Source organism: Aedes aegypti, chromosome 2, assembly GCF_002204515.2.
Source record: "Aedes aegypti strain LVP_AGWG chromosome 2, AaegL5.0 Primary Assembly, whole genome shotgun sequence".
Classification (NCBI taxonomy): domain Eukaryota; kingdom Metazoa; phylum Arthropoda; class Insecta; order Diptera; family Culicidae; genus Aedes; species Aedes aegypti.
In genome coordinates, this window is record NC_035108.1 from 123,108,477 (window position 1) to 123,131,118 (window position 22,642).

Sequence of the window (22,642 nt, forward strand, 5' to 3'; positions counted from 1 at the left end):
TGGTACGTTTAAATCCCATATTTTATTATTTAACTGTTTTCTATTACTACTTCACTAATCTTACATTTGCCCTATAATACCTGTCAATTGGGTTGCGTGGCGGTTTCACGACGTTTGAGGCGCAATACCGTTTCCAGGGTAAAGGCACTTGTTTGGATGGAACACGTGGTGATTCAGCGCGACAAAAAATCTCCTTCCGCAACGCGGCTCTTTTCGGACCATTTTATGACGGTGTTCATTTCTGGTTTTCGTTTCAATATCTTAATTGGTCCTTGAACGATACTGCATTATGGGGGACGGATACCCAAGAATGGGGTGCGGAAAAACGTCTGAACGTGACGATTCCGAAAAGGATGAAAACGGGGATTGGCCTAGAGAGCAGCGTTGGGAACGCATATGCGTCAAATGCACAACAAGACTTTGCAGACAACGTGGAAGGGGGACATTGAAAACGTGCGGAGGAGTTCGATTATTGTGAAGGGTGATTATGTGTGGATTTGAAGGGTTTGGAGAGGGACATTTGATTTGAAATGCGTCTTGTGCAGTTACTTTTTATTCGATTAGGTTCGCATGTATTTTTAATTTAATTTTGATTTCATATGTATGTTAAAATCTTATAGAAATTTATTTTACAATATATTTTGCAATATATATATTTCTGTAAACATTTTCAAAGGCAATAATTGAAAATTAATCACTTTTTTTAAGAACCGTTTAACGCTATTGGCCCTGTATACAACATTCAGAGATGATAACTTATACTGCCAACTATCACTTACTCGATATTCCGTATCTCGATATCGAGTTAGAATCATAGTAAAAGTTGGTTGGCTATCTCGATGGTCCCTTGGATCGCATTTGCATTGGTTTGTGTGCGATAACTCGATACCTGCCTAACTCGATGTTTTCTCTCAATTTCAAGTTATAGAGAGTTGACTGTAGTTTATGTTTTTGGCGCATGGGCGTACAATGAATCAAAGTCCACTAGAAACAATCGCCTTGGATACCTAAGGTTTATTGATTGCTTTGTCAGTAAATAGTTTCTCACCGCTAGATTACAACAATTATCTGATATTTGCAAGTTCCTGAAGAAAAATACAAATATGTTCTGGGGATTTAGTGAAGCGTTGGATCTCTTCGATGAGTACCGTAAAACACAAGACCAAACGGATAACGCCCCCAATGAACTAAACATCCTTCTGTTCGGGCTTGGTGATCCGCGCCACGTGCTGAAAAGTGCCTCCAAAACGTTTAAACATTCGACCAAACTGAACTTTTACCTGTTGGAAGGCTGTCTGGAGCTGGTGGCAAGGAACCTGCTCTTGACATGCATCGCCTTCGAAAGTGGCCACCAGCTATCGGTGAAGGGGAAAACTCATCTTTTTATGGATGTTTTTGGTAACACACTGCTGCGTCCGTTTTCCAACGGATATATCAACGCAAAGGCCAAGGTTCTCACCGACGTGGTTACGGATGCGGATTATGCCGAAAAAGTGGCGCCGATTTTCGCGCTGGACGGATTGCGGTACCGGGAACGGGACCATTTGGAAAATGTGTTCAACTTTTGGGTCAACCACGAAAAGCACGTGTTCAATGTGGCGCACTATTGGGATGGTAAGAGTTGCAATTTTTATTTTATGATTCATGAGTTTCGATTTTTTCATCTTTATAAATTTTAATGGAGAGAAAATACTTTGATTTGATTTGAGGACATGTTGTTAATTATTGAAGGAATACTAGTACAGTAAGGACCCGATTTTGTCAGCCCCTCGATGAATTTTAGGCTGACAAAATGGGGAACCTGATAAAATCGGGTCATATTATTTTGTTCCTGTTTTTCAAATTTTGACGTGGTATATGGTTACATGGACTTTTAAGAGGGCGATGGACATGGGCGTAGCCAGTTTTTTTATCAGAGGCTCCCCCCTCCCTTATATTGATAATATCAATTTTTAACACTTAATAAAAGGAATTCCAATTGCCCCCTCTGGCAACGCCCATGCGTGCATGACATTAAACATCATCATCAGTTTTAATTTAAACGTGGTAAAACATGATGATAACAATTTTTTGACAAATTTAAAATAGGCTGACAAAATCGGGTCAAAAAGCTGACAAAATCGGGGGCAGACAAAATCGGGGGCTGACAAAATCGGGTCAGTACTGTAGTAACCTAATTTAAAACTTGTTAGGCGATTCAAGTAGTAACTAACAGAGAAAATCTACAAAACAAATTTCACAATACATTATATCAGCCATTCCATGAAAAACCGATTTAGTGGGTCACCGAATTCCGTGAAAATTTGCTATTTTGTTCCTTATCCGAAATAAGAATACAGGTATGTTCCGTTTTTATCAACACGATCGGCAATTTTCAGTTGATAAAAACGGAACCGTGACAAAAACGGAATAATTTTCTTAGACAACTTATTTTACAAATTTGGAAATAAAATTGCAGTTTTGTCAGAATAATACCCATTTTCATCATATAAATGCACAGTATTGATGTTTAGGAGCTGTGATGAGCATTTAAATTGTTTATTCCTACAGGTTTGTAATGAAAGTTGATTGACGACTCCTATCAATCAATATAATTTTGTAATAAATCATTAATAGTTTTAGTTTCTTGGTTAGAACTTCAATAAATGTAATATACAATCTCTTTTTCTTTCTGGCATTACGTCCCAACTGGGACAAAGCCTGCTTCTCAGATTAGTGTTCTTATGAGCACTTCCACAGTTATTAACTGAGAGCTTTCTTTGCCGATTGACCATTTTTACATGTGTATATCGTGTGGCAAGTACGATGATACTCTATGCCCTGGGAATCGAGAAAATTTCCTTTTTTATGAAAAGATCCTCGACCAGCGAGATTCGAACCCACGACCCTCAGCATGGTCATGCTGAATAGCTGTACGTTTACCGCTACGGCTATCTGGGCCCCTACAATATACAATATTAGAACGCTAATCACATAAATGTCCTTTGTATCAAAACGTGCGTCATATTTGTAAAAATAACTACAAGGAAGTGGGTCAAGTTGATCATTGTTTTTTTAAAGAAATATACAAGAAACAACTTCTTTTTCCACTGTTCATCCTCATCATTCTGCTTATTTATCTTGTTGTGTTCTTATAAACACTTTCGCAGTTATCAACTGAGAGCTGCCAAGGTAAATTTTTTTTTGCTTTTTTGGCCACACCCGATTGGCGATTAAGGGGTCTATTTTGTAAATCGAGTGGATTTATGTGACTCGCCTGTAGTCATTGTCGATCAAAGTAAGCATGCATATTTCAGATGTCACCCGTCGACTCCCATAGTAATCCAGTCACATAGAGTGACAACTGCCGATAAACTCGAGTGTCAGAGCCGAGTAGAGCAAAATTTTTGGTCGACAGTGACTCCAGTTGAGTCGTTTTTGGTTGGTAAAATAGGGCCTTAAATGTGGACTTATGTTACGAAAGTTTTGCAAACTGAAATGAATATTGCATATTTAATCTGCTTTGAATTGCCAGAATATTATCAGTAAAATGATTGTGGGGATCTTTATTTTAAAGTTATTACCTACTACCAACTTCGCAGGGATGCACTAGTAGCCAATCACGAACGGCGTCATCGTCACCTTTTAGCTTTACGTTAGAACGGCAATAAATTAACCTTAAGTTCTAGTTTATTGTTAAATAAAAATAACATTAAAAACTACTGGTCCTGTCAAGCTTTGTTTTGCCATCGAGTAGACTGCTGAAAAATGGCACGCAATCTCCCATACAAAATGAGAGATTAGTTCTCAGGCTATGAACCGTTTCACCAGTTCGTTTAACTTTTAGTTGAAATTTGACAGCTCGATAGTTATTTCCCCTCCGGTTAGAAATAACCCTGCTCTGGAGCATGGTTAAACTTGACAGTTCGAAAGTTATTTTTTGCTCCCGTGAATTTGAGAATAACTAACCATCTGTCAACTTTGTTCTGAAATAACTACTCGACTGTCAAAGCTCAAATGGGTCGACTGCGATGTTCAATTTAACCATGTGAGGGGAAAATAACTATTGAAATGTCAAATTTTAACTAATAGTTAAACGAACTGGTGAAACGGTTCACAGCCTCAGTTGTTTTTTCAGTTATTCCAGAGAATTTTCCAAATCGTTTCCTTCAATCAAACACGTCGGAACACTAGACCAATGCAACAGTGAAATAATCCTGTATTAGCCTATTAGCCCGTTCTTCAGCCATTTCGTGACGTACAAACACCATTCCATTTTTAATTTATTTAGAAGTTCATAAAAAACACAAAAGTGTATGAACTCTAGAACAAGCATCACCAAATAACAATTTTTTGGTAAGAAACCCTTTTGTAAAGTCTTATGAAAACGCGTATGGCTGTTGGTATAAGACATTAATTTATTAATTAACATTTTAGTCTCCATGTAGGAAAGGGGTTCATGTCTGCTCAAAGATCAAGATCCCAGTAAATTTGGGATGGTAACGTGCGTGATGTGGGAACGTCCAGTATCAGTAGTTTCTCAAATTGTTAGCCATTTCATCCCTTCACCCTCTTCCTCGATGCAAACTTATTAAAAATATGGAGACTCCAAAATGTTCTATAGATTGCTTAGTTTTGCTAAACCCCTTCCAGTACCCCTTGAACAGGATCTAATCAATGGCTGTTTGCTATGATTTGTGCAATGCTACCGATTTTAAGAGATAGAAGATAATGTCCAAAATATGACGGGGTCGACAATTTTATTAAAAATAAAATAAGCTCGATCATGTCTTTTGTCATTGCTCCAACATTCTTGAGTTCATTCCCAAGTGCATCCCTTATAAAAAAAGAACTGAACATATATGGGTTAGTCCATTAATTACGTAAGAAGGGGTTATGGGGGAGGAGGGGGTTTGAGATATCTTACGTGCCATACAATTTTTGTTTTATTTTCATACAAAAAATCATACCATAGAGGAAGGGGTCGAAAAACCGCCAAAATTGTCTTGCGTAATTACAGGCTAGCCCCTATGTCTATCAAATTTTCATAGGAAAGAAAAATTAGAAAAATGAGAGGTTTCTGCAACTCTACAAGGTACCTAAGATTTCAACTAATCACAAATTCCAGTTGTTGCTAGGACGTGGCCAGAGCAACTTTCGATTGTTGAAGCCAAGCCCAATTGTTGTTGGATCAATCTTGTCCAACAGACCATGCTAAGTTTTAAAACTCCAATTGATTAGTGGATAAAAAGGAGTCAATCCTTATAAAATCGTATATGACTTGACACCTACCATGTATCGTAGGTGCACATCATTAACATAATGTCGAAAATTCATCTCTGAGGCTATTGAAAATGTTGTTATGTGTTGATAAAAACGGAACAATTTGTTGACGAAATCGGAACGTGACAAAATCGGAGCGTGACAAAATCATACCTGTACACGTATTTTTGGATTTTTTGATTATGGTGACCATTTCCGTGACCAGAAAAATCGAGATATTGCAAAATTTTAATTAAAAAAAAAATTATAACTTTTGAACCATTTGACCGATTTTCAATCTTTTTGGACGAAATGAAGGCTAAGGATTTTGACTTTTCAGGAAAAATATAAAATTTCACAAAAAGTGTGTTTTTTACATAAAAAAAAACTCAATAGTTTCCGTTTTTTTTTTGTGTTTTGAAGGACTCGGGACCAAAGGGGCTATTGCTGTTCTCATTTTTTCTTGAAAGTTGAAATCTTAAGCTTTCATTCCATAAAAAAAAGATTGGAAATCCGTTGAGCTGTTCAAAAGTTATGATTTTTTTAACATTAAAAATTTAATGCGCTGAGATCTACAGTGTGTGCCGATGAAAAATGACTGATTTTTTATTTTCAAAAAAATATATCTCAAAAACTAAAAAACATACACCGCTGAAAATTTGACAGTAACCGTAAAATTTTCTGAACTTTCAAGAAAAAATGAGAACAGCAATAGCCCCTTTGGTCCCGAGGCCTTCAAAACACGAAAAAACGGAAACTATTGAGTTTTTCCATGTAAAAAACACAATTTTTGTGAAATTCTATATTTTTCCTGAAGAGTCAAAATCTCTAGCCTTCATTTCGTCCAAAAAGATTGAAAATCGGTCGAACGGTTCAAAAGTTATAATTATTTTAAATATAAAAATTTTTCAAAATCGCGGTTTTTCTGGTCACCCTATTTCGGAAATGGTCACCCTAATCAAAAAATCCAAAAATACGTGTATCCTTATTTCGGATAAGGAACAAAATAGCAAATTTTCACGGAATTCGGTGACCCACTAGATCGGTTTTTCATGGAATGGCTGATATTCTTTGTAAGAAGCCGGATCCTATTTTATGCACTTTTGATTTCATTTTGATACAGAACACATATTTTTCAAATTTTAAACTTTTCATAATAGTAATCTTTGTGACACTTTTATAACCAGTATAGGCCTGAGTTCAAGACAAAAACCTATACTCTCACCGCTGAGCAAATACTCAATGCTGAGCTTTTGTGGACAGACGGAAAAATCAAAATCACATCTCGAAACGAACAAATTTTGATCTCATATCTCAATCTGATATTTAAGAGGTGTTCGAAAATTTAGTAGAACTCAATGCGATAGCTCGATATCTGAAAATATGCTCAAAGAATCAAAATTAGTTCTTTGAAATGGAACAAAACACAAAATGGTCGAACTGAAATGTGAGACCTCGGGGCAATCTCTAAGAGCAACAAGTAGTCTCAGACAGCGAAGAACATGATGCTCTTATTTGCATCTTCCTTCCGTTGTGAGGTATAACCGCGTCTTTGTGTATAGATCTGGTGGTCGAGGGTTCGATCCTAATTGTTGACTCTTTGTTTTTTTTTTTTATTCTTCGTCGTCTGTCAGATCATATTTTGATATTAATTTGTTGATCAATCAAACAAAATTTCCAGATATTGTTTTGATCTTATAATATCTCAACAATATATGGTTCAATATTTTTGATCTTTTATCTCTTATCTCCAACAAACCAATAGCTGATTATGATCGTCAGTAATTATTTTAGAACAACAAATTATGATCTTGTTCAGCTTTTTCTTCCTCTCGGGATGTTTCCTGCATTTCAATGATACTAGAAACGACCATTTTCGGGTCCCGGGACGCCTCAAATTTACGATAAATTTGTATTGCCTACTCGATATTGCCAATTTGTATCTAAACATCTGTGCCAAGCTTATGGGAATGCATTTTAGTAAACTATTATGTTTGCTATTAACTTTTCGAATATTGAAACGGTTTATTATTCAACAAATCTATACTGCCGTGAATCGCAAGTCAGTCCAATCTGCAAATTCGTCAAAATTGAGTTGAGTTCAGATTTCAACATCTCTTCCAATGCTCTTTCAGCTGCACTAATGAAATTATATGATTTGTTTGGAAAAATTAGAAAAAAACAGCAAGTCATAAGGTTTGGAACATGTTCCAATCCTCTGTAAATTTTTAAATATTCGTATGGAAAACGAGTTTGAAAACTTCACAGCCCATTTTCTCAATGCCTACTTCTTACAGATGGGGCTGACTTGCAATTCACGGCAGTATAGCCGGTTCTTAAGTTCGAGTGGCCACTGAATTTAATTTTATATAAGCATTTGAAGTTTAACTTTCTATACCTTGCCCTGTAAAAATTTCTATGCTTCGCACATCGAATATTTTTTTTCAAATGGCGGCACCGTACGTTTGTGGATTCGAATTTGGACGAGAGAAACTCCCATGCCATAGTGAATCATGTAAGAACTAGCATATCTTTACTCTATCAAGTAGGCCTATCCACTTTTTGAAAAAAGTTCTCACCCGAGTAGCACACATGTTTAAATTAAGCCATATTAAATGATATATTATGAAATCTGGTCATATATTATCTAAATTATCTTATACTAGTGGTCCCGGCAAACTTCGTCTTGCCATCAAGTAGGCTGTTGAAAAACGCTTTGGATCGTCCCATACAAAATGACAGTTCCGTGTACTCTCGTTTTTCCAACTTTCCCGGTGAATATCCTGAGAGTTTTATACACACAAACACGTCGGAACCCTTGGCGAACAAAACGGAGAAAAAATCATTCAAATCCGTTGACCCGTTCGTAAGCCATTTCGTGACATACAAACACCATTCCATTTTTATTTATATATAGATTATCTAAATTATAACATGTGTACTACTTCGGCAAATTACAAGTTTCATGATTGACTCGCCTCTTAAAAAAGACTCTGGATGAAATTTCGATCAATTTCATGAATAGGTAAAAGGTAGCTCAAATCACTCTAATCTTGGAAGCAACTCGAATCTGCCATACAATTTAAAAAGCGATATTAACCCGTATAGGCCTGGGCGAAACCAAAAATTCTAAAACCCTCACCGCTCAGCGAATTCTTAATGGATTCAAATGATTTTTTGTCAGTATACTGGCACACATATCTAGTTTCTAGAAGTGGACAGAGGAACGCTGAAATATTCCTGTGGCCAGGGTTATTCTGGTGGGTCACTGGGTCAGGTCGGGTGAGAAGGGTACTGTGCGTTTGTGCCCCTGGAAGTAGGCAAATTTCAAGTCACAGATAATTTCCGGAATCGGTTATAATGTGGCCACATAACGGAATTTTAAGAAAATGTCATCAGTGTAAATCTTTTGAGAAACGATTGAATTGAATAACTATGAGTTTTTCATTTGATTAATCCTACAAACGACCATTTTTGGGTCCCAGGACGCCTCAAACTTACGATAAAGTGGCCAATTTGTATCTGAACATCTGTGCCAAGCTTATGGGAACGCATTTTAGTGTACAATTACGTTTGATTCCTACTTTTCGAGCATTGAAACGGTTAAGTATCCAACAAATCTATAACCGGTTCTTCCGGGCATTACGTCCGAATGGCCACATCCGGTATATTTGAAATGGTGCAAAACTCTTCATTTATAATGTTGAATATCAGATCAACATTATTTATGCAAATTAAAATGATTGTCATTGCAAATAAATAAAGGTAACTTGACATGTCCTAAAAAAATAGCCCTTGTTTACCCGACTTGATCCAGTGACCCACCGGAATAACTCCAGCAACAGGAATATATCCGAGTACCTCTGGCCACTTCTAGAAACTAGATATGTGGGCCAGTGAACTGTCAAAAAAACATTTGAATCCGTTAAAAATTCTCTAAACGGTAAGGGTTTCAATATTTTTGCTTTAACTCAGGCCTATCCAAGTTTTTTTTTTTTTTAATATCTTTATTAGTATCATTCCAAACATTACATTCATTTCTTATATCTAGGTGTTCTGTGTTATTAGATAACACTATCATCCTAATTTGGTAAAATAAATTTAAGATTTAATTAACATTTTGTTAACAACGTTACTTTTCATTTGCCGTAGTAGTTCAGTTTTTTTACAGGTGAGTTGATTTCACCTGCTTATAAGAGAAAAATAAACGTTTTTAATATACTTAACCTAACTTAACCTAAACATATAACGCATTAATCGTGGCAATAGAAGATTGTAACGATTTTTGCCTGAAATTATTTATTATTTTATTTGACATTTGTTCCAATGTTTAAACATTGGATATTCTATGTAACTCATTGGTACTATACCAGGGAGGAAGCCTCAGAATCATTTTCAAAATTTTATTTTGAATTCTCTGCAGAGCTTTCTTCCTGGTATTACAACAGCTAGTCCATATTGGTACAGCATACAACATGGCTGGCCTGAAAATTTGTTTGAATATCAAAAGCTTGTTCTTAAGACAAAGTTTTGATTTTCTATTAATAAGGGGATAGAGACATGTTACATATTTATTACATTTGGCTTGAATGCCCTCAATGTGATTTTTGAAAGTTAAATTCTTATCTAGCATGAGCCCTAGATACTTAACTTCATCTGACCAATTTATTGGAACCCCTCTCATCGTGACAACATGTCTACTTGAAGGTTTCAAATAAAGAGCTTTTGGTTTATGTGGGAATATTATTAGTTGAGTTTTGGAAGCATTAGGAGAAATCTTCCATTTTTGCAAGTATGAAGAAAAAATATCCAAACTTTCTTGCAATCGACTACAGATGACACGCAGGCTTCGACCTTTGGCGGAGAGGCCTGTGTCATCCGCAAACAAAGATTTTTGACATCCCTGAGGTAACTCAGGTAAGTCAGATGTGAAAATATTGTATAATATTGGTCCCAAAATGCTGCCTTGAGGAACACCAGCTCTTACAGGAAGTCTTTCAGATCTGGAGTTCTGATAATTAACCTGAAGTGTACGATTTGACAGGTAACTTTGAATTATTCTAACAATGTATGTTGGAAAATTAAAGTTTTTTAATTTTACAATCAAACCTTCATGCCAAACACTGTCGAATGTTTTTTCTATGTCTAGAAGAGCAAGACCAGTAGAATAGCCTTCAGATTTGTTGGAACGGATCAAATTTGTTACACGTAAAAGTTGATGAGTGGTCGAATGTCCATGGCGGAATCCGAACTGTTCATTGGCAAAAATTGAATTTTCGTTGATGTGGGCCATCATTCTGTTCAAAATAACCTTTTCAAAAAGTTTACTGATGGAGGAAAGCAAACTGATTGGACGATAGCTAGAAGCTTCTGCAGGATTTTTGTCTGGTTTTAAAATTGGAACAACCTTAGCATTTTTCCATTTGTCAGGAAAATATGCTAATTGAAAACATTTGTTAAATATATCAACTAAAAATGATAAGCTACTTTCTGGAAGTTTCTTGATGAGGATGTAGAAAATTCCATCATCGCCAGGAGCTTTCATGTTTTTGAATTTTTTAATAATAGTTCTCACTTCTTCCAAATCAGTCTCCCAGGCATTTTCGAAAACGTTCTCTTGATTGAGAATATTTTCGAACTCCTGAGTAACTTCATTTTCAATTGGACTAGTAAGTCCTAAATTAAAATTGTGCGCACTTTCAAACTGCATAGCAAGTTTTTGAGCTTTTTCGCAATTAGTAAGTAATAATTTGTTTTCCTCTTTCAATGCCGGTATTGGCTTCTGAGGTTTTTTCAAGATTTTAGATAATTTCCAAAAGGGCTTAGAGCCAGGGTCCAATTGCGAAATTTTATTTTCAAAATTTTTGTTTCTTAATTGAGCAAAACGTTTCTTGATTTCTTTCTGCAAATCCTGCCATACAATTTTCATTGCAGGATCGCGATTGCGTTGAAATTGCCTTCTCCTCACGTTTTTAAGACGGATCAAGAGTTTAAGATCATCGTCTATAATCACGGATTCAAATTTTACTTCACATTTTGGAATTGCAATGCTCCGGGCTTCAACAATGGAATTTGTTAAAGTTTCAAGAGCATTGTCAATATCAAGTTTAGTTTCTAAAGAAATGTTAACATCAAGATTAGAGTCAACATACGTTTCATATATATTCCAGTCAGCTCGTAAATAATTGAAAGTGGAGCTGATAGGATTGAGAATCGCTTCTTGGGATATTTGAAATGTAACAGGGACATGATCAGAATCAAAATCAGCATGAGTAATCAGTTGGCTACAAAGATGACTAGAGTCGGTTAAGACCAAATCAATCGTAGATGGATTTCTAGAAGAGGAAAAACATGTGGGGCTATCAGGGTATTGAATTGAGAAATATCCTGAAGAGCACTTATCAAATAAAATTCTGCCGTTGGAATTACTTTGAGAATTATTCCATGACCGATGTTTGGCATTAAAGTCACCAATGACAAAAAAATGTGACTTATTGCGAGTCAATTTTCACAAGTCAGTTTGGAGCAAATTAACTTGCTGTCCAGAGCATTGAAAAGGCAAATAGGCAGCTATGAAAGTATATTTACCAAACTGTGTTTCAACAGAAACACCTAAAGTTTCAAAAACTTTAGTTTCAAATGATGAAAACAGTTGATGTTTTATACGCCTATGAATGATGATTGCAACTCCCCCACATGCCCCATCAAGTCGATCATTACGATAAACAAAAAAGTTAGGATCTCTTTTGAGTTTAGATCCAGGTTTTAAATACGTTTCGGTAATAACTGCTATATGCACGTTATTAACCGTAAGAAAATTAAACAGCTCGTCCTCTTTACCATTCAGAGAACGAGCATTCCAATTTAAAATATTTAAATTATTATTTGGATCCATTAGAAAAACGTAATCCAATAACAATTTGATTTGTAAATTTTACACCTACTTGGACTGCTTCAGTCATAGTGGTGGCTTTGAACATTGCATCAATCATTAGATTCAATTGTTCAGTTAGAAAATTAAAATCAGAGGCAGACATGTCATGTGATTTCCCATTGGAATTTCCGGTGGACGAAGAAGCGGAGTTACCTGTGACGGTAGAGTTTTTTCCATTTGATTTGAAACAAGTAGAATGGGTACCCATGGATCGAACAGGGGAGGAGTTCGAATTTCCTGCTACGATATCGGCAAAGGATTTACCGTGGGTAGATACATTCGAAATTGAAAGATTCGAACGGCTACCCGACGGACTGAAATTAGTTTGTGAATGAGCATGATTATGATCTTCCTGATGGGTATGATTCATGATCAAGCGATCGTTAACTGAAAAATGAGCATTGTTCGATACTCTACCAGGCAAATTCCGGAAACGACCGTTATCGAAACGGATATTATCTTTCATCTGCCTGGCACGAGCCTCAATGACCCTTTTGCGTGAAGGACAATTCCAAAAATTGGACTTATGGTTAGCCCCGCAATTACAGCATATGAATTTGGTGGTATCTTCCTTCACTGGACAGACGTCTTTGGCGTGAGAAGAACCTCCGCAAATCATGCATTTAGCATCCATGCGACAATTTTTTGTACCATGACCCCACTTTTGGCACCGACGGCACTGAGTGGGGTTCTGGTAATTTCCTCCAGGTTTCTGGAAATGTTCCCACGTCACACGGACATCGAACATAAGTTTTGCTTTTTCTAAAGCTTTAATATTATTTAGTTCTTTTTTGTTAAAGTGAACTAAATAAAATTCTTGAGAAAGCCCTTTCCGAACAATGCCAGATTGGGTTCTCTTTTTCATAATGATTACTTGGACTGGGGAAAATCCAAGTAAATCATTTATTTCATTTTTGATCTCTTCAGGTGACTTATAGTCACTTGAGAGACCTTTCATGACAACTTTGAACAAACGTTCAGTTTTGTCGTCATAAGTAAAAAATTTGTGCTTCTTCTCTTCAAGATGTCTGAGAAGAAGTTCACGATCTTTAAGAGTTTCCGGCAAAACGCGACAGCCTCCTTTCTTTGCGATTTGGAAGGAAACCTTGATTCCCCTAATGGAGTTCAAGATCTCCTGCCTAAATCCCGCAAATTCGGAACAACTGACCACGATAGGCGGCACTCTTTGCTTCCTCACTTGAATCAAAGAGCCTGGGCTAGAGGCTGCTTCGATTTGGTGTTCGGAAAATTTGTCTAGAGCATCGAACTGATTGCCCATCTCGATACAATTATTCATTTCACCCTTGGAAGAAACTTCGCATTCCGGGGAAGCGTCCTTTCTTCCATTCTTGCCACGTGTAGTGACAGTTTTAAAACCCACTTTTTTGGAAGGAAGTAGTGAATTCAGAGATTCACCCTTCCTTTTGTTAGTTGTTGATACCATGTTTAGTTAATAAACGAGAAAGACGTGACCTTCGAGAGGTTTTTTCCCTAGACGGTGTCCAAGAAGGATTACCACCGCTAGCTTTCGCCAACGGGTCCAACGAAAAATCGAAGGCACGGGTCCAAACAAGGATCGTAAAGGGATCAATAGTAGAAATTAGTACTGAAAAGTACTGTTTAAGTAGCACTGAAAAGTACCGTTTTTAATTTTAGCACTGAAAAGTACTGTTTTTGTAGCACTGAAAAGTACTGTTTTATTGCTTTAGGTAGTTTTTAGGAAAACTTCCAAGAGCAGAGAGAATTCGTGTACGCACAGCACGAAGGTACGATGCGCACTGACTATCCAGGTTTTTAAAAGCGTCAATGGCTGCCGCAAACGGCCTCGCTTTCTGGTAGAAATAAGTCGATTTGACGTTTGACTTGGGTCGTTTTATATTGAACGGACCCAAGCCAAACGTCATATCGACTGATCCCTACCGGAAAGCGAGGCCGTTTGCGGAAGCCATTAGCGCTCGTAAAAACCATAATACGGGTTAACCCACCCTAGTATTAGTGGTACAATATTGTACAATACAAATGATTTTACATTTACATACAAATGATGAATACAATCGCCTCTACACATCTCGATATCGAAGGGACCATCGAGATAGGGAGAGATCGAGACAAAGAACATTAATTTAATGAACACTTGATTGCAAATCACTCCGTTACTAGGAAAATAATAAACAAATAAACTTCTAGTTTCTAAATTGTTCTGAATCACTTAAATGTGGTCTAGTAACCTTTGATAATGTTCATATCGACATATAGAGAGAAAATTGGGAACAAAAAACCAACAGGAACACATCGAGATATGGAGATAACGAGATAAGGAGGATATCGAGATATGGAGAGAGAAATCGTATGCAGAATGGAGGGGCCGAAGCAATCATCGACATAGGGAGAGATATCGGGATGTAGAACATCGAGATGTGGAATTTGGTATCTTCAGTTTCGTTTTAAATTTAAACGAAATATACAAGTTTGGTTGAAACAGTTTTTGTGTAAGGCTTCCATATCTTCAGACAAAACGTTCATATATTTTTGCAAAAACTATAACTTTTCCAAATTGTTATTATTTATGAACTTTGACTGGGAATATTACATGAAAATATATTTAGAAAATCAAGTTATGTATGAAGTGTTTGAATTTTATTCGAATCGGTTCATACTGAGATCAAGCAATAGTAATAATAGTAGTAGAACGCTAGTGACGCTGAAAGTGATAAAGAGGAAGATGAACGCTGGAGATTTTGCTATACCCAACAAACGTATTTAGTATAACTATTGGAACATTTCACCAGGTACAACAGATTTCCATCGAGTTGCGTTGTAAAGCTTAATTTTGCATATCGTGTTTTTTTTTTTTTTTTCAATGTTTATCTAGCAATATTATTATTTTTTCTGTTCGAAATTTTTGGTTGACAGTTCAGTGATCCTTCAAGAGTTACTTCAAAGATAGTACCCGAAATATCCCTTGGAATATTCTCTAATCTTTCTACAACATTTGGTATACTTCAAACTTGTATGATTTCTGTAAAAACTCCTACACAAGTTATCAAAGAACTCCTGCTAGGATTTCCATGAAAAATTGGTAATGGAGTTGATGGTGATTCATCAATGGATTTATCCTAAAATTTCTTTTTGATATCAGAAAGGTCTTCTCAGAATCTGTTAGAAATTAATTTCTACTGAGCATGAGCATGAGCATGATTTACCCCCGCAGATGCTACTCCGTTATTGCAAGAACAGCTGTACTTACACAGGGAACCAACACACGCTGCTGAGGATAAGTAGTGTCTTCAATGTGAGCGGTAGTAATCCTTCTTGAACACCGTCTTGGGAAAAAAAAACCTCTCGAAGGTCACGTCTTCTTTCGTTTATTCACTAAACATGGTATCAACAACAAACAAAAGGAAAGGTGAATCTCTGAATTCACAACTTCTTTCCAAAAAAGTGGAATTTGAAACTGTCACTATACGTGGCAAGAATGAAGAAAGGACGTTTCCCCGGAATGCGAACTTTCTTCCAAGGGTGAAATGAATAATTGTATCGAAATGAGCAATCAGTTCGATGCTCTAGACAAATTTTCCGAACACCAAATCGGCTCTTTGATTCAAGTGAGGAAGCAAAGAGTGCCGCCTATCGTGGTCAAATGTTCCGAATTTGAGGGATCTTGAAGAGAAGAAGCACAGTTTTTTTACTTATGACGACAAAACTGAACGTTTGTTCAAAGTCGTCTTGAAAGGTCTCTCAAGTGACTATAAGTCACCTGAAGAGATCAAAAATGGAATAGATGATTTACTTGGATTTTCCCCACTGTTGGTGATAAAATATTCTGTGAAACCGGCAACACGGACTGACGATGTAAAAACGGAATAGTATAAAATATCATTGTTGGTAGGAGGTCAATTTGAAGACAGCGCGAGTTAAAATACCAAAATGTACGTATATAATAAGTTAGATTTAAAATATGTTTAAGTGAAATAAATTGAATTTCAGCATTGAAGCTGCTATTGAGAATGCTGCTCTCAGTCATTGGTTTATCGCGGCAAATGTGACTTTCTCCCCAACAAACTTCAATGATTTTGTGGTATCATTTGCCGTAGTAAGAGCACAATGGACCCGCGGCTTCAGCAAATAGAAACAGAAGGCAAGCTATGGCGGAAATATTGTGAGGATGAAGAACGGCGTATTGATGAAGAATACGAGCGTCGGCTTGCTGAAATCGATGCAGAGTTCGAGGAAGCTGCTAGGAAAATTCGGCAGAAGTTCTCCCAGAAGATGGATGCAGTGAAAAGGCAATTTAGTGAAGGTCATTCACTCAGAAAACCTTCCGCTCAACTCGCCTGTACTACTGAGCAACAAAGCAGTGCACCTATCCCTGCTCGACGAACATCAGCACGTCCTTCAAATTCGATCGCGGCATCTGTAGAGGTGCATAATAACGATATACTATCGTCACAGGTAGTACCATAAGCTGTACCTCATACTGTGAAAACAGTGCCTAGTGGTCAGAATGAAGTTTGCCATGTCGAGAACACAGATTCTCAAAGTGTAAATATGCCCAAAACGTTAAATGTTGAGAAATTGGTGCCTGAAAAGCAGCGCACCATCAACATTCTTTTTTGCGAAATAACCATCCAATTTCTATTATGCGCAATAAAAATCAATTGTGAAGTCTGTGGAATAGTGGCGTTAACATCAGATAGAGTATACGTTATCGTGATCTTCGATCCCGGTGGGAGCGTTTGTTCTCTCTCTTAGTTCGAAAGCTACACGCACTCTGCGATGATTGTTTTTGGCATTCTTAGTGATTAATATTGTACCGTTCAATTTTTGTCATTCCATGTGAATGTGGCAATTAAATGTCAGACCTGTTACCTGTTTCACGGGTGGGAGAATGTTGGTGATAAAATATTCTGTGAAACCGGCAACACGGACTGACGATGTAAAAACGGAATAGTATAAAATATCATTGTTGGTAGGAGGTCAATTTGAAGACAGCGCGAGTTAAAATACCAAAATGTACGTATATAATAAGTTAGATTTAAAATATGTTTAAGTGAAATAAATTGAATTTCAGCATTGAAGCTGCTATTGAGAATGCTGCTCTCAGTCATTGGTTTATCGCGGTAAATGTGACTTTCTCCCCAACACCCACTCCAAGTAATCATTATGAAAAAGAGAACCCAATCTGGCATTGTTCGGAAAGGGCTTTAGCTTTAGAAAAAGCAAAACTTATGTTCGATGTCCGTGTGACATGGGAACATTTCCAGAAACCTGGAAGAAATTACCAGAACCCCACTCAATGCCGTCGGTGCCTAAGGTGGGGTCATGGTACAAAAACTTGTCGCATGGATGCTAAATGCATGATTTGCGGAGGTTCTTCTCACGCTAAGGACGTCTGCCCAGTGAAGGAAGATACCACCAAGTTTATATGCTCAAATTGCGTCCAATTTTTGGGATTGCCCTTCGCCCTTCGAGAGTCATTGAGGCTCGTGCCAGGCAGATGAAAGATAATATCCTTTACGATAACGGTCGTTTAAGGAATTTGCCTGGTAGAGTATCGAATAATGCTCATTTTTCAGTTAACGATCGCTCGATTAGGAATCATACCCATCAGGCAGATCATAATCATGCTCATTCACAAACTAGTTTTAATCCATCGGGTAGCCGTTCGAATCTTTTAATTTCGAATGAATCTACCCACGGTAAATCCTTTACCGATATCGTAGCAGGTAATTTGAACTCCTTCCCTATTCGTACTATGAGTACCCATTCTACTTTTACCGCCACAGGTAACATCTGCTCCGCCTCTTCGTCTACCGAAAATTCTAACGGAAAATCATCAAATGTACCCACTTCAAGTGATATGTTTGCCTCTGATTTTAATTGTCTAACTGAACAATTGAATCTAATGATTGATGCAATGTTCAAAGCCACCACTATGACTGAAGCAGTCCAAGTTAGTGTAAAATTTACAAATCAAATTGTTATTGGATTACGTTTTTCTTATGGATCCAAATAATAATTTAAATATTTTAAATTGGAATGCTCGTTCTCTGGATGGTAAAGAGGACGAACTGTTCAATTTTCTTACAGCTAATAACGTGCATATAGCAGTTATTACTGAAACGTATTTGAACCCTGGATCCAAACTCAAAAGAGATAATAACTTTTTTGTTTATCGTAATGATCAACTTGATGGGGCATGTAGGGGAGTTGCAATCATCATTCATAGGCGTATAAAACATCAACTGTTTTCGTCATTTGAAACTTAAGTTTTTGAAACTTTAGGTGTTTCAGTTGAAACACAGCTTGGTAAATATACTTTCATAGCTGCCTATTTGCCTTTTCAATGCTCTGGACAGCAAGTTAATTTGCTCCAAACTGACTTGCGAAAATTGACTCGCAATAAGTCAAAATTTTTTGTCATTGGTGACTTTAATTCCAAACATCAGTCATGGAATAATTCTCAAAGTAATTCCAACGGCAGAATTTTATTTGATGAGTGCTCTTCAGGATATTTCTCAATTCAATACGCTGATAGCCCTACATGTTTTTCCTCTTCTAGAAATCCATCTACGATTGACTTGGTCTTAACCGACTCTAGTCATCTTTGTAGCCAATTAGTTACTCATGCTGATTTTGATTCTGATCATGTCCCTGTTACGTTTCAAATATCCCATGGAGCGATTCTCAATCCTATCAGCTCCACTTTCAATTATTTTCGAGCCGACTGGAATATATATATATGAAACATATATTGATTCATCTTGATGTTAACATTTGACAATGCTCTTGAAACTTTAACAAATTCCATTGATGAAGCCAGGAGCATTGCAATTCCAAAATGTGAAGTAAAATTTGAATCCGTGATTATAGACAATGATCTTAAACTCTTGATCCGTCTTAAAAACGTGAGGAGAAGGCAATTTCAACGCACTCGCGATCCTGCTATAAAAAATATATGCCAGGATTTGCAGAAAGAAATGAAGAAAACTTTTGCACAATTAAGAAACAAAAATTTTGAAAATAAAATTTCTCAACTGAACCCTGGCTTTAAGCCCTTTTGGAAAATATCCAAAATTTTGAAAAAAAAAAAAACCTCAGAAGCCAATACCGGCATTGAAAGAGGAAAACAAATTATTACTAACTGATTGAGAAAAAGCTCAAAAACTTGCTATGCAGTTTGAAAGTGCGCACAATTTTAATTTGGGACTTACTAGTCCAATTGAAAATCATACTCAGGACTTCGAAAATATTCTCAATCAAGAGAAGTTTTTCGTAATGCCTGTGAGACTGATTTGGAAGAAGTGAGAACTATTATTGAAAAAATCAAAAATATGAAAGGCGATGATGGAATTTTCTACATCCTCATCAAGAAACTTCCAGAAAGTAGCTTATCATTTTTAGTTGATATATTTAACAAATGTTTTCAATTAGCATATTTTCCTGACAAATGGAAAAATGCTAAGGTTGTTCCAATTTTAAAACCGGACAAAAATCCTGCGGAAGCTTCTAGCTATCGTCCAATCAGTTTGCTTTCCTCCACCAGTAAACTTTTTGGAAAGGTTATTTTGAACAGAATGATGGCCCACATCAACGAAAATTCAATTTTTGCCAATGAACAGTTCGGATTCCGCCATGGACATTCGACCACTCATCAACTTTTACGTGTAACAAATTTGATCCGTTGCAACAAATCTGAAGGCTATTCTACTGGTCTTGCTCTTCTAGACAAAGAAAAAGCATTCGACAGTGTTTGGCATGAAGGTTTGATCGTGAAATTAAAAAAACTTTAATTTTCCAACATACATTGTTAGAATAATTCAAAGTTATCTGTCAAATCGTACACTTCAGGTTAATTATCAGAACTCCAGATCTGAAAGACTTCCTGTAAGAGCTGGTGTTCCTCAAGGCAGCATTTTGGGACCAATATTATACAATATTTTCACATCTGACTTACCTGAGTTACCTCAGGGATGTCAAAAATCCTTGTTTGCGGAAGACACAGGCCTCTCCGCCAAAGGACGAAGCCTGCGTGTAATCTGTAGTCGATTGCAAAAAAGTTTGGATGTTTTTTCTTCATACTTGCAAAAATGGAAGATTTCTTCTAATGCTTCCAAAACTCAACTAATAATATTCCCACATAAACCAACAAATTGGTCAGATGAAGTTAAGTATCTAGGGCTCATGCTAGATAAGAATTTAACTTTCAAAAATCACATTGAGGGCATTCAAGCCAAATGTAATAAATATGTAAAATGTCTTAAGAACAAGCTTTTGATATTCAAACAAATTTTCAGGCCAGCCATGTTGTATGCTGTACCAAAATGGACTAGCTGTTGTAACACCAGGAAAAAAGCTCTGCAGAGAATTCAAAATAAAATTTTGAAAATGATTCTGAAGCTTCCTCTCTGGTATAGTACCAATAAGTTACATAGAATATCCAATGTTGAAACATTGGATCTAATGTCAAATAAAATCTATATAAATAAAAATCGTTACAATCTTCTATTATATGTTTAGATAAAGTTAGGTTAAGTAAATTCAAAGCGTTTTTTTTCTCTTATAAGCAGGGAAAATCAACTCACCTGTAAAAAATCTGAACTGCTACGGCAAATGAAATGTAATATGTTGTTAACTCAACTCAAGCACAACACTTCATTCTGGCACTTAGAACGTCCACGTTGTAACTTGTTCACACAAGAAATCTGCCTCAACCGAATTGACAGAACGCGCCCATACCCCTTTCTGAACCGAAGGACGGGGATAATAGGCACCTGATCGCTGAATTTGTTTTTACAAAATTATGTTTTAAAACACAAGCTTACGACAAACTAGAATAGTTGTTCAAAGTGATAATAATTGTTTTACAGATTACAAAGATCAGATTTAAATCAACGTGTTCAACATTATTTTCAAACCTTTCCTATACAAAATTGCAGGCAGAGTACGGGCTATGTTGGGTACCAGATACGATCACAAGATGGGAGCCTTCGATTGGGACCTGCACATGAGGCTGCGTGAAAATGGCGCCACGCAAATTTGCCCTCAAGAGTACAAGCACTGGCGCAATACCGGAATCGCGTTCACCTTCCCGGAGTACGAGCAAAGCGATCCCAATAAAACTTTTGCCGTGGGCTTGTCTCGCAACGGTGACGGTTATATGCATCGTGGGATTGTTGGAGATGTGAGTACTGGGCCATATGCCTCTTTTGGGTTGAAATGCACGGATGAAAAGCTTACACATTCTGTGCATGGAGTCAATGATTTTCGTTCAACTGATGTCACCGAAAGAAACGTGTTCGAAATAATGTATGAAATACAGGAGCGTAAGGAATATATTCTAAACGTAAAGGACGTTCACCAATACGGTTCGTATGTTCTCGAGCAAGGTCAAAATCTCAACAAAGACCTGATCCGAACGGAGAATGTTGAATCTTGCAAGTACAATGAGCCTCTAATTCCATGTGACAATGTGCATATCCGGTTCCTGTCGGTTGAAGGCCTCCCCAAGATTCAATCGCTTCCAGAACATAGAAGCAAATACGACATTGTGGTCATCGCCAGCAACTACTTCCCATTCCTCAAAGAAGATTTCACACAACTCTTCGCTCCCAATGCTCTTATCTGCTTTGAAACGCGACAGCTGACAACCTTCAGCAAAGATGAAATCTTCCAATTTTCGACTCAAGTCAGAGATTACGCCAAAACCCATTCGCTCAAGCCGCTGACCAACTTCGCCATCAATGTGCCCCACATCATCCTTCGCTACAAGAACATTTCACAATCGCAATAAAATATCTCATTTTCCACTTTGCGTACAACAAATAAATCAATCTGTGTATTTAATTTATCCCCGAACCCCCCTATTATCTCTGCACATACCTTCCCGTTCCCATCTTATTGTAGAAGAGCCGCCCTAAGAAGTGGCAATCTCCTTCAGCGGCCCTTCCAGATAGTTTACCAGCGCTTGCGCCTTCTGTTGCAGAATTCCCAGTCCAACGTTGTCCCTCGCATAAAGGCACAACAGCAGATTGGCCACCTGTGTGATTATTACGTTGCCGTTTTCGCACTGCAGAAACACGTACTTTAGGCGGTCCTCCCGGAAGGCATTGCGGCCGTTTTTCTCGTACGCGGACCACACGTTGCTGGCAATGGCCGCCGTTATCGTTGCATCCCGGTCACCGTAGCCGGAAAAGGCCAGCAGAGCGCCTTCGTGTGTGAGTAAGCTAAAATGAATCAACGGGGTTGCATAAAAGATGCAGATGGAACCTTCGGACCGCTACACTTACATGGTATTCTCCACTCCTCCGGTGTTCGCCTGACCAAGAACCGACGTTAACACTTTGGGTTGAAGCATTTTGGAGCGAATTATCTGAAATTAGTTCCTACTAATCTACCGATAAAAATTAAACGTAAATCTGTTATCAGCGCGATTGTGTTTTTGTTTTGCTTTCGACCGAAAAGTCA

General features: G+C 37.3%; 2 protein-coding genes across 2 annotated transcripts; one reads left to right on the forward strand and one right to left on the reverse strand.

Annotated features, from left to right (window-relative positions):
• Nucleotides 1-1,041: 1,041 nt before the first annotated feature.
• LOC5573513 (dynein assembly factor 3, axonemal homolog) lies at nt 1,042-22,004 on the forward strand. The gene is made up of 2 exons (XM_001660861.2): nt 1,042-1,614; nt 21,115-22,004. The coding sequence occupies exons 1-2, from the start codon at nt 1,104-1,106 to the stop codon at nt 21,966-21,968; spliced, it is 1,365 nt and encodes a 454-aa protein (XP_001660911.1). The 5' UTR covers nt 1,042-1,103; the 3' UTR covers nt 21,969-22,004.
• On the reverse strand, nt 21,978-22,642 carry LOC5573518 (ragulator complex protein LAMTOR2 homolog). The gene is made up of 2 exons (XM_001660860.2): nt 22,465-22,642; nt 21,978-22,401 (listed from the first exon to the last, which is right to left on the reverse strand). Exons 1-2 carry the CDS (start codon nt 22,530-22,532, stop codon nt 22,092-22,094), a joined length of 378 nt encoding a protein of 125 aa, XP_001660910.1. The 5' UTR covers nt 22,533-22,642; the 3' UTR covers nt 21,978-22,091.

Excerpts from the sequence above, each read along its gene's own strand:
- LOC5573513 (XM_001660861.2), top strand. The coding sequence starts at position 1,104 with ATGTTCTGGGGATTTAGTGAAGCGTTGGATCTCTTCGATGAGTACCGT. Across the intron at positions 1,615-21,114 it reads TGTGGCGCACTATTGGGATG|GCAGAGTACGGGCTATGTTG; the intron begins GTAAGAGTTGCA and ends ACAAAATTGCAG.
- LOC5573518 (XM_001660860.2), bottom strand. The coding sequence starts at position 22,532 with ATGCTTCAACCCAAAGTGTTAACGTCGGTTCTTGGTCAGGCGAACACC. Across the intron at positions 22,402-22,464 it reads GGAGGAGTGGAGAATACCAT|CTTACTCACACACGAAGGCG; the intron begins GTAAGTGTAGCG and ends GATTCATTTTAG.